The following is an 11,747-nucleotide window of genomic DNA, read 5'->3' as shown; positions in this document are numbered from 1 at the left end:
CCATCGAGGCCGCCACCAACGCCGTCCCACTCGGGCCGCTCCAACTTCCACGGACCACCTTCCTGCCCACGAAGGCTCTCCACTTCCTCGAGGCTCACCTCTCTCAATCACCGGGCGTAATTAACATACAATGGAATGCAATGCTAGCTGTTATCCTGGCTTCATTTCTTTGCTTAGCACACTACGCTCCAATATCCACTCCAGCAGTTAACATTAGACGCCGCCGATTTCGTGGCCGGTTCGTAGGCTGCCCTCTTCCTGGGCCGTCCCCGCGTATCCCGCTCGGGATCGTCGTCGCTCACGCGACCGTAATCCTCCTCTTCATCCTCAGCCGTGTCATCCCGCACGCGTTACTTCGGGCTCTGACTACGGCTCTTGGACCTGGGCAGACTCGGCGTGAACATGGTGCGGCAGTCTTGTCCCAACACCTCGCGCCGTTGGCAGCCCGTCCTTGCCACGCACCACGACATGTCGGGGCACACCCGCCTCAAGGAAGCTCGTCTGCGCGAGCACCGTCCATGCGAATCGTGCAAAGACGTACTCGACGGCCAGGCCCGACAATAGCTTCGGCGGGACATTGTGGTAAACGGAGGCCAGCTCCTCCTCATGCCGGCCGGAGAGGACGTGGATCAGCCAGGCGCCCCATTTCGGGACCACGACGAACTGGCGCTGGTCGTAGACGGAGTGCAGCTGGGAGCCCATCAGTATGGCATTGCGCGGGTTGTTGGTCTTGTTGGTGATGACAGCCTCCGGCCGTGACGAATACTGGAACATTTGATTCGCGACGAACCAGGCGTCCTCAGTGCGGGGGATGAAGTGGGCAATCTCGGCGCCAATCGTGGAAGCCGTCAGGCGGCAAGAGCCATCGCGCGTGAGGACCGTATCCTCAAATGAAAACTTACGCGGCGGGTCGTTGTCGCTCGGGGGAAAGGACAACCCAGACACCGTCCACGTAGCCGTCCACGTAGGCGGCAACTTGTTGTGCGGAAACCGGAAGTGTGCAAAGGATGGCACGATTGGGTACGGCGTGCCCTGCTCACCGTCACCAGTGTCGCTCGGCACGTGAAAGTAGTAGTTGCGGCCCGGCAAAAGATGGTCTGGGTCGGTCGTGAACGGTGGCGCGCCGTCCACCTTGCTCTCGGAAAGTTATCCATCCCAGCGACAGTTGGCGACGATGGCGCACGCAACGCGCGCCGTGTCGTGGTGCAGACCAAGCCCGAGAGAATTGCCCTCGGCTAAAAACCCACCCGAGCCGGGAATTGGATCAAGCGCCGGCAGCACGAGCAAGATGTTGGAGTCGTCGGGATAACGCGGATGACGCAGCGTCACGGCGCGCTCCTCGTTGCGGGTCGTGGTGCCGCACCGCGCGAGGCCTTGGTCGGGGTGTCTCGGTGGCGGTAGGCCGGCTCGCGCACCAGAGAATGGTTTGCAAGGCTCCATTTCTCGTGATGAAGTCTCGCGGTGGTCATGACATGTCGTGCCGCCGTGTGTTGCATGTGTTGCAGGCAGCGTGTTGAGGCCCAACCCTAAGTGGCTGTGATGAACTGGTGTGCCCCAGTGCTGGTTGTCTGGACAACCGTCAGCCACTCATGAATGCAGCCTCGAAAAAAAGGAAGACAATCGGCCGGTAGTGAACTGTATTTTTAATATGAATTGGGTCTTTCCTTCAGTACAAAAAAGGTGTCTACTCTTTGTACGCGTGCACATGGAATCTCGCGGCCGCACGCAGGTTCAGGGCACTCCTCAACGGGGCCAGTACCCGCCACCAAAGACTAATTGTGCGAGTCGGCTGAAATATCGTACTAACGTCGCACCTAAAGGAGCCTACCCGAGTCACTTCCCATTACTGTCGAGGACGCCAAGGGGCCATGAGAAGAACCGTCAGCTCATAGCTGATAATCCTTGTGTTTTGAGCATCAAGACATCTCGTAGTAGAGCGATGAATGGTAAGATCGCCGAGGTCGCTTCGAGGCCAGTCGTTTCGTGCGTGAGCTGGGCTGCAGCCTAAATCTCCGGGGGGGAGGGGGGCGCGCTCCTTCATGCGAAGCAGTCAGTGGCCACCCGCGCCCGTGCAGCACAGAGGATCTCGACAGACTGACTTGCTCGATGCTTGCACTCGCCGAGGCAAGGATGCGCCGTCATTGTACCCGCGTGCACGTCAGCCAGCAATCGCGTCGAGGCACTGGACAGCAGAGCTGTGCTGCCGGGAGATACACGTCTCGGCACCCTGGTAAGCCGGGGTACGCGTCGCGGCAGGTACCCAGCACCTAAGTCGTCAAGCCTGTGGCTGGATTCGGAGCGTGTCTGGGGACGTTCGTGTTTGAACAAGCAAGAATGGCGCCACGCGAAGAGACATCATGTTTCAACGATACCTTCTGGCGAAACTCGGCCCGTGTTTCTTCATGCTGCGAGACGTAGAGAAGGCACCGTTAATGAGGCAGACGTCCTTCGGATACCCTGGCGGCCCATGAAGTTGAACACCGTACACTGAGCAGCATTTACGACCTCTCGAGTACGGACTTCAAAGTGTTACCATGGCCACAATCCACGCTCACGTGCGAGATGCGAACGAAGAGAAGCAGCATGCGATCACCGTAGCACTTTGCAGAATAGCAGCGACCAAATCTAGTAATAGGGGCAGCCAGCACGTACATGAGAAGATGAGCCGACCTGTTAGTCGTTCCTCCCCGTCTCTAGACGCGACGAGTCTCGTTTGGAAGCCGTTCACATCTCGACAGAATAATCTGACTCGGAAAAGGTTTCCATCAGTTCATCTGGCGTGGCTTGTTGAGATCCGACCTCATGACGTTCTTCCAGTCGCAATCGAGTCAGCATATGGCAAATGGAGAGAATAACGCCGCCAGGCTCCTCGAGCTCCAGCCACTTCGAACTAGCCAACGCGAATGCATGTGTCTTCTGGATGGTCTTCGGACAAGGTCCAACTGCGCATTCTCCGTGGGCGCGTTCAAGTATTCAGCGTAATGAGAGCCGAAGTCAAAATGGAAGAAACGCATAAACGAGTCATTGCAGATATAGGAAAATACGCTATAACAAGCGAGCTGGTTAGCTGAGAGTGGGCTCAAGTGGAGGAAAGATCGAACCCATCACGAAGAGTGCTGTAGGGCTATACTGCTTCCAAGTCGTGACAGCCTCTCCGACGACTTGAACCAGAGCCTTGATTGTTAAAACAGGAAAATATCTCTCGGCACGGTCGTCATAAAACAGATTCTGGGATGCCGGCCTACATTCACCCATCATGAGACACGGGTGAATGATTGTCCAGGAGAACTGGAGGCGCTTTCTGCAGGGGCCGCCATCATCCGCGCCCAACAATGGTTTTGCCAGCAATTACTACCCTTGATACATGGCTCTCTGGGCGAAAGCAATACTCTTCCTGGGGACGAGACTGTTCTAGGGCCGAGCACAGAGACAGGCAGAAGAGTTCCTTGGCCAGCTCGGCCGCAAGTAACTCTGGTTTGCGGGCGCGGGACTCGTTCTGGTCGTCGTCCAGAGGGACGCTAGCGCGACTACCGTTACATTCGGACGAAGATGGCCGCGCAGGAGACGAAGATTCTGGAATCGGAATCGTCGATGAGGGGACAAAATCGGGGTAATGAGCGGCTTGCCTGTTACCAGCACCTTCGCGAGTGGAATACTTCCTCTCATCCCGAACATCGGACCGAATTAATCTGGCCAGGGCGAGGCGGAAACGACCGTCGGGGGAGCTGTACAACGAAGATTCAGAGGCGGTACGAAGCCCGGAAAAGCGTTCGCGAAGACGTCCAACCACTTCGAGATTAATTTGCTGAGAAGACGAACTCGAGGGTTGGCGGATTGGACACGACTGTTCATGGTCGGCGTTTAGGGATGATAGAAAGCGTGTCTGCCAAGCTTTGGTGTTCTTGATGGCCCTGAAGGCTTGCATTTCGTCTTAGCCCCATTTGCTGGCCGGCGCTCCCAATCTGTCACCGAGGTGCGACAGAACGTAAGGACAGGACTGGGCTGCGAGTTGCGCAATAGTTTCAGGAAACTTTTCAGGAAACTTGGGATCGAGGGGGCACGGCCATGACTTGGGTATGGGGGGACAAAAATAGGTCGAATACGAATACGGAGGCGGCGTGAGTCGTATCACAGAACGGAAGTATTGTTTCTTATCCCCACAGCCATGGAAACATGGACTTGTCGAGCTGCAACATAAACGATGCGGGGCAAGTCTCTTTGCTGCCGCGATCAAGACGCGTTGTCACGTGGGATACGGCCGACCCGCCTCTAACAACTTGGCGGACGAGAACGTCCCCACCCCTGCCATCGACATCGACGCACGTCATCACGAGCTTCTACCTAGTACGCTTGTGTTTACGGGACAAGATCTCGGAAGGAATCCGGCGAAGGAGACATCATGGAAGTTCCAAGCTTGCCATCGCGAGTCCACGAAGAGGTTGGGTCGAAGCGAAAGCTCAATCCCGAGGACAACACACCAGCGAAACGGAGACAACTTCTGCACCGAGGAGGCACTATCAGGCCGACGAGTCGGGTGAGCTCCTTTGGGGCCATCATATAGCAAATCTCTGTACTGCAGCGAAACTGACAAGGACATCTTTCGCATACACTTCAGGAAGAGGCGCACCGAGGTGTCGGCAACTGAGGCAAAATCTTCGTGTCATGCCACGCGACGAAGTATTGTGAAAGAGCTGACGTACTATGGAGACGCCACGTCAAAAGGAATGGTAGCGCTGCTTTCATCGTACGGATTGCGTCCACGAAAGCCCAAGCTTCACTTACGATATCGAAGTTCTATGGTGGTAGAGGCAGATGGCCTCTTCCACGTCCCATCCACACGGTCAGAGATAGCATTTACCGACTTCACGAAGATGGCAGAAAGGAGGGCAAAACACCCCATGGCCTTGCTACCAGAAGCCAAAAGAGAGAAGAAGGAATTCAGCGAACGCAGAGCTGAGGAGCATCTTCGCATCAAGCCCAACAAAGCTGAAGAGGACGCGCAGATAGCTTTGATTATGGTAGCGATGGCGCAAAAGATATTGAGGAGCGCCGACCGGAAACAACCGGCCGATCAGAAGCAACCGGCCGACCAGAAGCAACTGGGCGCGTGGGCGAGGGTTATAGGCCTTGGTCGGGGCAATATCTTCATGTACCAAAGCTGGGTTCCCAGACAATTTGTGGACACGTTCAAACCCGATGAGCGGTTTGTTGTAGACTATCGAAGTATATCGTTGAGGAATGGGGACCGAGTTATAGAGCAACTGGATCGTTTGCTCACGGAGCGAAGTCCACCAAATGTCCAGCCCGTCACGGCTGCTGCAGCTTAGCATTGGAAATTATAGTATTCTTGCCGTCGCAATATTTGCTACGCTGAGCCCCCTTCCGGTACCAAAGCTTCGGTGATTGAGTTTTCACGACATTAAACACTAGTGAGCAAAACATGAGATAGTATAATTGGTATCATTCAGGATGAGGCCCTTTCTGAGCGAAGTCTGTCTGACCTATCATTCCAGGACTAGATTTGAGATGTACACATGCGCATCATGTGGACCCGAAACCGGCGCTCAAGATAAGTCCATGGGACGGGGATGGTGGTCACGGAAGTCACTGCAAGCGTGCTGGCCGAAAAAGAGAGCCACGTATATTTGATCGCTTTGAACTTTGCGGAATGATATAGCCGCACCGGCCGTTAGCATCCCCGCATTGCCAGGGGGTGATCATCAATTGCAGCACGCTTTGCCCGTGGTGTGCGAGTGCCGGGACAGCTCAGTGATAACTAAGCTCTCGATGGAAAGGTGAGTTGTGATCGTGCATGCACGAGCATAACCAGGGACGGGGCGAAAAGCGAAGATGGCAATGGACAGTTGTCGGTTCGCGCGTCTGCAAATAGCAGTTGCTTCCCACTTGGCGTATAACCGTTCCCTCAACGTTACGAGTGTGGGAAGGTGAGCGGGTTGGCAACAGCGATGCTTCACGGTCGAGTTGGCCGCGTTATTAGAAGTCCGCTACCGCTGCTGCGTCGCTTGACGCTGTAGACGAGCCCACTTGGATATCTTGGCTGAGCCTTTTGCGCGCTTGGTTATCTTAGCTGAGCCTTTTGCACGCTTGGACCAGTACTCATTCAACACATCCGAGGCGACTCGCTTGACATATGCTTCTGCCTCCCAACTCGTGTCCTTTTTGCTGAAACCCGTCCATTGTACCTGTAGCAAGATGGCTTTCTCACCTTCATCATTCTTGAACTCCTTATGCCGGAGAACCGCAAAGATCTCGTAAAGTGTAGGGTCGGGCGTATAGACAGGTCGGGGGATGGCGTTCCAAAGCCTTAGAAGTTGGTCAGGATTGTCGGATTGTATGTAGGCCTCGCGGACAAGCTCATTTGCGCCGTTTGATCCGACAGGCTTGAGATTCAATGACAGAATGCCTGGCTGAAGCCACTCGAAACTTTCGTACTCCCAATTTTGACCGTTGTAATGAACCAGTTGTTTCGCATCGGTTGTGTTTGATTGAGGTTCACTTGTTGACACTCCATGTCCACTTCGATCAGGAAGAGAGTTGGAGTTGCCCATCAACGTTGGTCCGCCTGGTGACATTGGTGCAGTCAGCGGTGCCCCTCCATTTGGTCTCGCTGGTTCCTCGGGCTGTTCTGGATTGTTCGGCGACGCTGCCTCGCTCTGATGTGCTTGTTCCGTCGGCGAGGAGTTCAAGATCCGTATTAGCGACGCCATATTGGATGCCGAAATGCTTGTTTATGATTGACTTTCTGGCTGTGACGGTCAAAATTTGGCATGTCGAAAGAAGATAATAAGCGCCACAGCGCGTTGCGCAGGTCCTTGTAGCCTCCCCATAAATCTGCCTGAACTTACGACCAGAAAACTAGCGCGTCAACCTCGCGCATCGAGCGCCCGCCGGAGCAGCCACTTGCCGCTGGCTGCCCGTCCCCGCACCTAGGTGTGTGGTTGGTGTCGCCGCCCTACAGCCTTCATGTGTGTATTTCCCAGCACCTCTGGGCCGTGCCCGGCGTGAAGTCACGGTTGAAAATACCCATTCCCGATCTGCACGAATGAGAAGCAGATTCCTTACGGTATGCCCCTGCTCTAGAAGCATCAAGTTTGTCTCTTCGTGCAGGAGTTCGATGTTGTTCAAGCGCCGGCCTCGGGCTTAGCAATCAGAGCTGCGTTCGTTGCGATCAGATCCCAGGTCGATGTGTGCTGCCATTCGCAGCGACACTCATAACTATCACACTATGCATTATCTTACAAACCCCTGCCGTATTCAATGTAAGCCGCAAGAAACTATCGAGGCCCGTGTCACACAGAAACAGCTAGTCGTGATTTCCCGTCTGCAATAGTGCAGATGTTCGCCCCTGCCTGCTCGAAAAATAGCTCGGCATTGCGGGGCTAAGTCAACGAGGGTAAGGCTCTGGCAGAGATGCTTCTGTCGGGTATCTTCTTTGCATGGTACTGTACGGTAAGCAATAGTTGTATTCGTCTATAGATGCTTGAAAAGCCTTCGATGTTTTCTCGCGCTATTAATACCAGTCTGGCTGGTGCCAGCTCCTCTTATGGTAGCCTAAGTGGCGCTCCCAATGACCGTGTAGTGCGCGCCGGACCATAGGCCCTCGAGTGATGACTCACTCTTTGAGCACTCCCGAGGCAGTGTTGGTCTATAGGTGTATATTCGTTGTTGGAACACAAGAGTCGGCTTGGGCATCTTAGAACAAGTGACGCTAAATACAGAAAATATGTCATGTACACCGTAAAAAAGTTCAGTTGGCCTGCCCATTCGCGTGCCATAATGTATTTCATGCATAGACAACTGCTATGCCTTGAATCATGTCGCGCAACCATGGCCAGTGCACATCTCTCGCCCATTTCTCCAGGTACTGCAACGCGCGGACAATTTGGTACACGCCCCTGGGCGTCGACGTCATGCCAATGCTAACCTTTTGCCAGAGCACCGTCTTGCCCCCCTCCATGGTCGTCATGACAAGGTACCAATCATGACCCTGCACGATGATGCCCGGCAAGAATTCCGGTAGCTTCACGTCTTGCCTGCCTATGTTGACATCTGCGCCGCCGGCTTGATCCGGCGGCCCGGACCGTAGCTCCGCCAGCCGCCGCAGAAAAGCCCACCGCGCCATGTCCCAGACGCCCAGCTGCAGCTCCGCCGCCTCAAAGTTCTCGCTTGGCTTCTTAGTCTCGATGCTCAGCGCGATGAAGCGGCCATCCAGCGGGGCAAAGTCGGCGAAGCCGAGAACTTCCTCGGGCATATTGCTTCGGACAAAAGAAGCAGCCGTGAGGAACTCTGGGGATAGGGAGGGGTCATTTTCGGGGTCAATGTATACGCAAAAATCTACCTTTTTTGCCAGCGTCGGGGTGCCGTACTCGCGCATGATGGAAGCCGTGGTGCTAAGTCTTGTTAGTTATCAAGTCAGAGATGGAACTGCGACGGCGACACAAGGGGGGCGAGCTTACCAGCCCATAAAGTCGACGAGATTCTCAAAGTCTGTCTCTTCCGTTGGGCGCAACGCCATGTCGAGGATGCGTTGATGCACTTCGAGATTCCAGGTGGCTTCTGGGTGCCGCCTCGCATTGCATTGAAAGGCTGCCTTCATGACCTTGCGCACCGTACTCGGCGGCGGACATCTGCCAAGCAGCTCCTCGTCGTCCGAGACATGCGGAGCGCCGGCTCGCAAGGCCCAAGCAAACCGATCATCCGCGTCGGCCGCTTTTCTAAGCGCGTCCTGCGCGTCCTTGGCCACGATGCCCTGGCCGTCGGAAAAGGCCTCAATGTCGACGAGCAGCTTCCGTAGCATCGGCGGCCGGGCCATGGTGTCCTTGACGTCGTACATGTCACGCACGTCAAGACCGCGTGGATGGAGTGCCAGCGTGCGCAGGTGTTTCTGGGGCGACGGGTTTCGACGCGATGACGACGGGGACTGGTCCGAGGCGCTCGAGAGCGAGGGGTAGCTGTGCTCGGGCATGAAGGCAGCCGTCTGGACGCGCTTGGCGCGAGGCGTTGCGTCGTCGAGCGGCCGCTTCGATGGCGAGGCCATGTTGCTGGCGTCGTTAGGGCAAGACGAGGGCGGCGTGATTGGGGTGTCGAGTCGTCGTCGCTTCACGGGGCGGTCGCTGTTGTCGTTGTCGTCGTTTGCTGTTGCGGGCATTGGCGCCAGTTGTTTGAGATGATCCAGTCGTGCGAGTCGTGCGAGTTGCTCATTGTTTTCCTTGCCGTCGTCGTCTGCGTTGTTTGATTCGGTTGCACCCAACCAACCTTGAATTTCGTCGAGTTGCATGTCCGTTGCGATTGCGCTACGGCTGTCGCGGCGAACTGGTTGTTGCGGGAGATTGCACGTTGTAAATTTGATGATGCTTAGTCGCAAGACCGCAAGTGACGTCCTGTCCGAGGCGAGTTGGCAATGCGGGGCCAATGCGTTGTCCGGGCAACCCACCCTAACCCTAACCCTCAGTGACCAGGACTAGTTGTCAACGCTGGGCCTCTGCTGATTGGCAAAAGTTGCAACAATCTTAAAGGGGGAAAAAGTACGGCCTAAATGCCCTTGAATATTTACGGTTCTTGATTGGTCTTTGCGCTCTTCTTGTCTATGCTGGGTCTAATTCATTGTCATCATGTTATCGCTACCGAACCGTTGCCCTTGCTATGGTAATATCAAGTGCGGTTCGGGTGCGGTTTGGGTGCGCTTACTCCCTTCTCGTTCGGTCAGTTATTGAAGTGACGAACCGTACCAGTTGCCGGGCTTTCAGCCATATTGTATCTACTATTGTCTAGTTATTTGATTTGATTTGATTTGATTTGACTATTTCGTCCGTTGGCGCCTCAGTGTAGGCTTTTTAGACGTGCTATCAAGCCTTTTACGGATTAATGTACAGTCGCTAAGTGGGCCCTAACCAGGCGCCTGCCCCCCCTGTTCTCACTAGTTGTCTTCCTGCCACGGCGCTCCGAATTGTGTGGACCATTAAGCATTGCACTGTCACGCAGACATCCCAGTAATATATATATTTTTAAGGGTTAATGCATAATTATTGTTAAGCTTATGGATAAGGATAAGAATACTGTATAGCCCGAGTCTCAAGAATATATTCTTAATAATTCTCAAGGTAAGAGGCCCCGCAATTTTTGTTTAGGGGCTTGCCGCCCAGCAGAGGCATCCGTCCCTGCCACCTCCTGCCAGCAACTGGCAGCAGTGCAGTAAAGATGGGCGACGATATGTCTCCATTCACAGCCTGGTCTTGCACTTCTTCCCTCTTGCCTTCTGACAGCGTATCGCAGGTTGACAGCTCACTGTCCGACCCTGGTCTTTCCCCATGCCCGCATCCAGTCCAGGGTTGGACATCTATCGAATGCGAATCGAATGACTGGGCATTCGATTCGATATCGAATCTATAGTGGGTCTATTCGATTCGCATCGAATCTGCTGCTGGCCCATTCGATTCGATTCGAATCTCCCGTAGACCTGTTCGATTCGAAGCGAATCGAATATGTAGGCACCATTCGATGGGACATCGATCGAATCGATCGATTCGTTGCTAATTTTAGCACGTATTTGTTTTTCTTTTCTTTTTGGGGAGTGACACACCGTCCCAGCTGCATGCCGTGTGAAGTCCATTTTTCACAAACTTGAACGACATGAAGGCGGCGCTATTTACAAACAGAGAGGTGCGGTCAAATTACCGTCTACATCAATCTGTAATCTTTCCTCAATAAGCTATGACTCTACAGCACTCTTGAAAAATATGAATTTGATTTGATTTGATTTGATTTGATTATTTACGTCTGTTGGCGCCCTAGAGTAGGCTTTTAGACGTGCTATCGAGCCTTCTACGGATAAACGTGCAGGCGTATCCGCCTAGTAGGCCCCCACAGGGCGGCGCGCGCCCATGTTCTCACTAGTTGCCCCTGGAATACTCTCCCTGCCATCATCCTCCAACTGTAGCAGTGTCGCGCCCAATGGCATGTATCTGTCTGAATCGATACCCGTCCGCGGGTTCACGATGATGCTGGCGTGATGCGCTCGCGGTTGCAGCCACGAGCGCGTTGCGCCAATAACTTTTGTCGCCTGGTCTTTGTACGGGGACCAGCGGGAGACTTGATGTCGGTGGCGTGTATCGCCCAGAACAAAGGAAAAGTACATATGTTTAACGAGTAGCGCAAACTACTCGGGCTGGATACTGTACAGAGCGCGCCAGGCTTGTACCCTACGTGGTGCTATGTGCGCTTGTTGATCTTCGAATAGTAGAAGTCAGCAATGCGCGCGTACACCTTGTAGGATCTACCGAGAAATTTCCCTATTGCCGTCTCTGGGTCGGGTGACAGCCGAACCCGGAGATGGCCAGGGATCTTTCTGCAGTAGAAAAGATGGGTAGGCGATTTCTGGCGTCCGCAAGGGCACTCCAGCGTCGCCTTTCCTGGGTGGAATCTCTCATGGTATTCCGCAAAGTCGCCGTGTTGTGATCGTGTTGTCAGAAGATAGCCGAGCAAGCGGCGGGGGAGACTGAGTTCCGGGAGCTTCTTAAGCTCGGCACTGAGTCCAAGCTTGAGGTACTCCGTTCTCTCAACCGATGCCCACCAGGCTCGGTGGTCTACTGCTACCTGCTTCTTCATCTGTCTTTTTCTATACGAGACAGATGGCAGATGCTCGTCGACGGAAAGTGTGGCTCCATGCTTCGCGAGTTGGTCGGCCAGTTCATTGCAGTTGTTTCTGAACGGCAGGTGACGTCAAGCAG

At 54.4% G+C, this 11,747-nt stretch overlaps 3 protein-coding genes across 3 annotated transcripts; all 3 read right to left on the bottom strand.

Moving 5' to 3' along the window:
• Positions 1-366: 366 nt before the first annotated feature.
• ISF_09940 (hypothetical protein) lies at positions 367-1,440 on the bottom strand (the record flags this gene model as incomplete). The annotated part of the gene is made up of 2 exons (XM_018853539.1): positions 367-1,097; positions 1,248-1,440. The coding sequence occupies 2 exons, from the start codon at positions 1,438-1,440 to the stop codon at positions 367-369; spliced, it is 924 nt and encodes a 307-aa protein (XP_018699275.1).
• Positions 1,441-6,005: 4,565 nt separating this feature from the next.
• On the bottom strand, positions 6,006-6,728 carry ISF_09939 (Chromo domain-like protein; the record flags this gene model as incomplete). The annotated part of the gene is made up of 1 exon (XM_018853538.1): positions 6,006-6,728. The coding sequence occupies one exon, from the start codon at positions 6,726-6,728 to the stop codon at positions 6,006-6,008; it is 723 nt and encodes a 240-aa protein (XP_018699274.1).
• Positions 6,729-7,804: 1,076 nt separating this feature from the next.
• On the bottom strand, positions 7,805-9,169 carry ISF_09938 (hypothetical protein; the record flags this gene model as incomplete). Its single annotated transcript, XM_018853537.1, has 2 exons — positions 7,805-8,411; positions 8,478-9,169. 2 exons carry the CDS (start codon positions 9,167-9,169, stop codon positions 7,805-7,807), a joined length of 1,299 nt encoding a protein of 432 aa, XP_018699273.1.
• Positions 9,170-11,747: the final 2,578 nt, after the last annotated feature.

Source organism: Cordyceps fumosorosea (assembly GCF_001636725.1).
Source record: "Cordyceps fumosorosea ARSEF 2679 chromosome Unknown scaffold_104, whole genome shotgun sequence".
Classification (NCBI taxonomy): domain Eukaryota; kingdom Fungi; phylum Ascomycota; class Sordariomycetes; order Hypocreales; family Cordycipitaceae; genus Cordyceps; species Cordyceps fumosorosea.
Note: the sequence above shows the minus strand (reverse complement) of the source record. Positions and strands in the feature narration are given on the sequence as shown.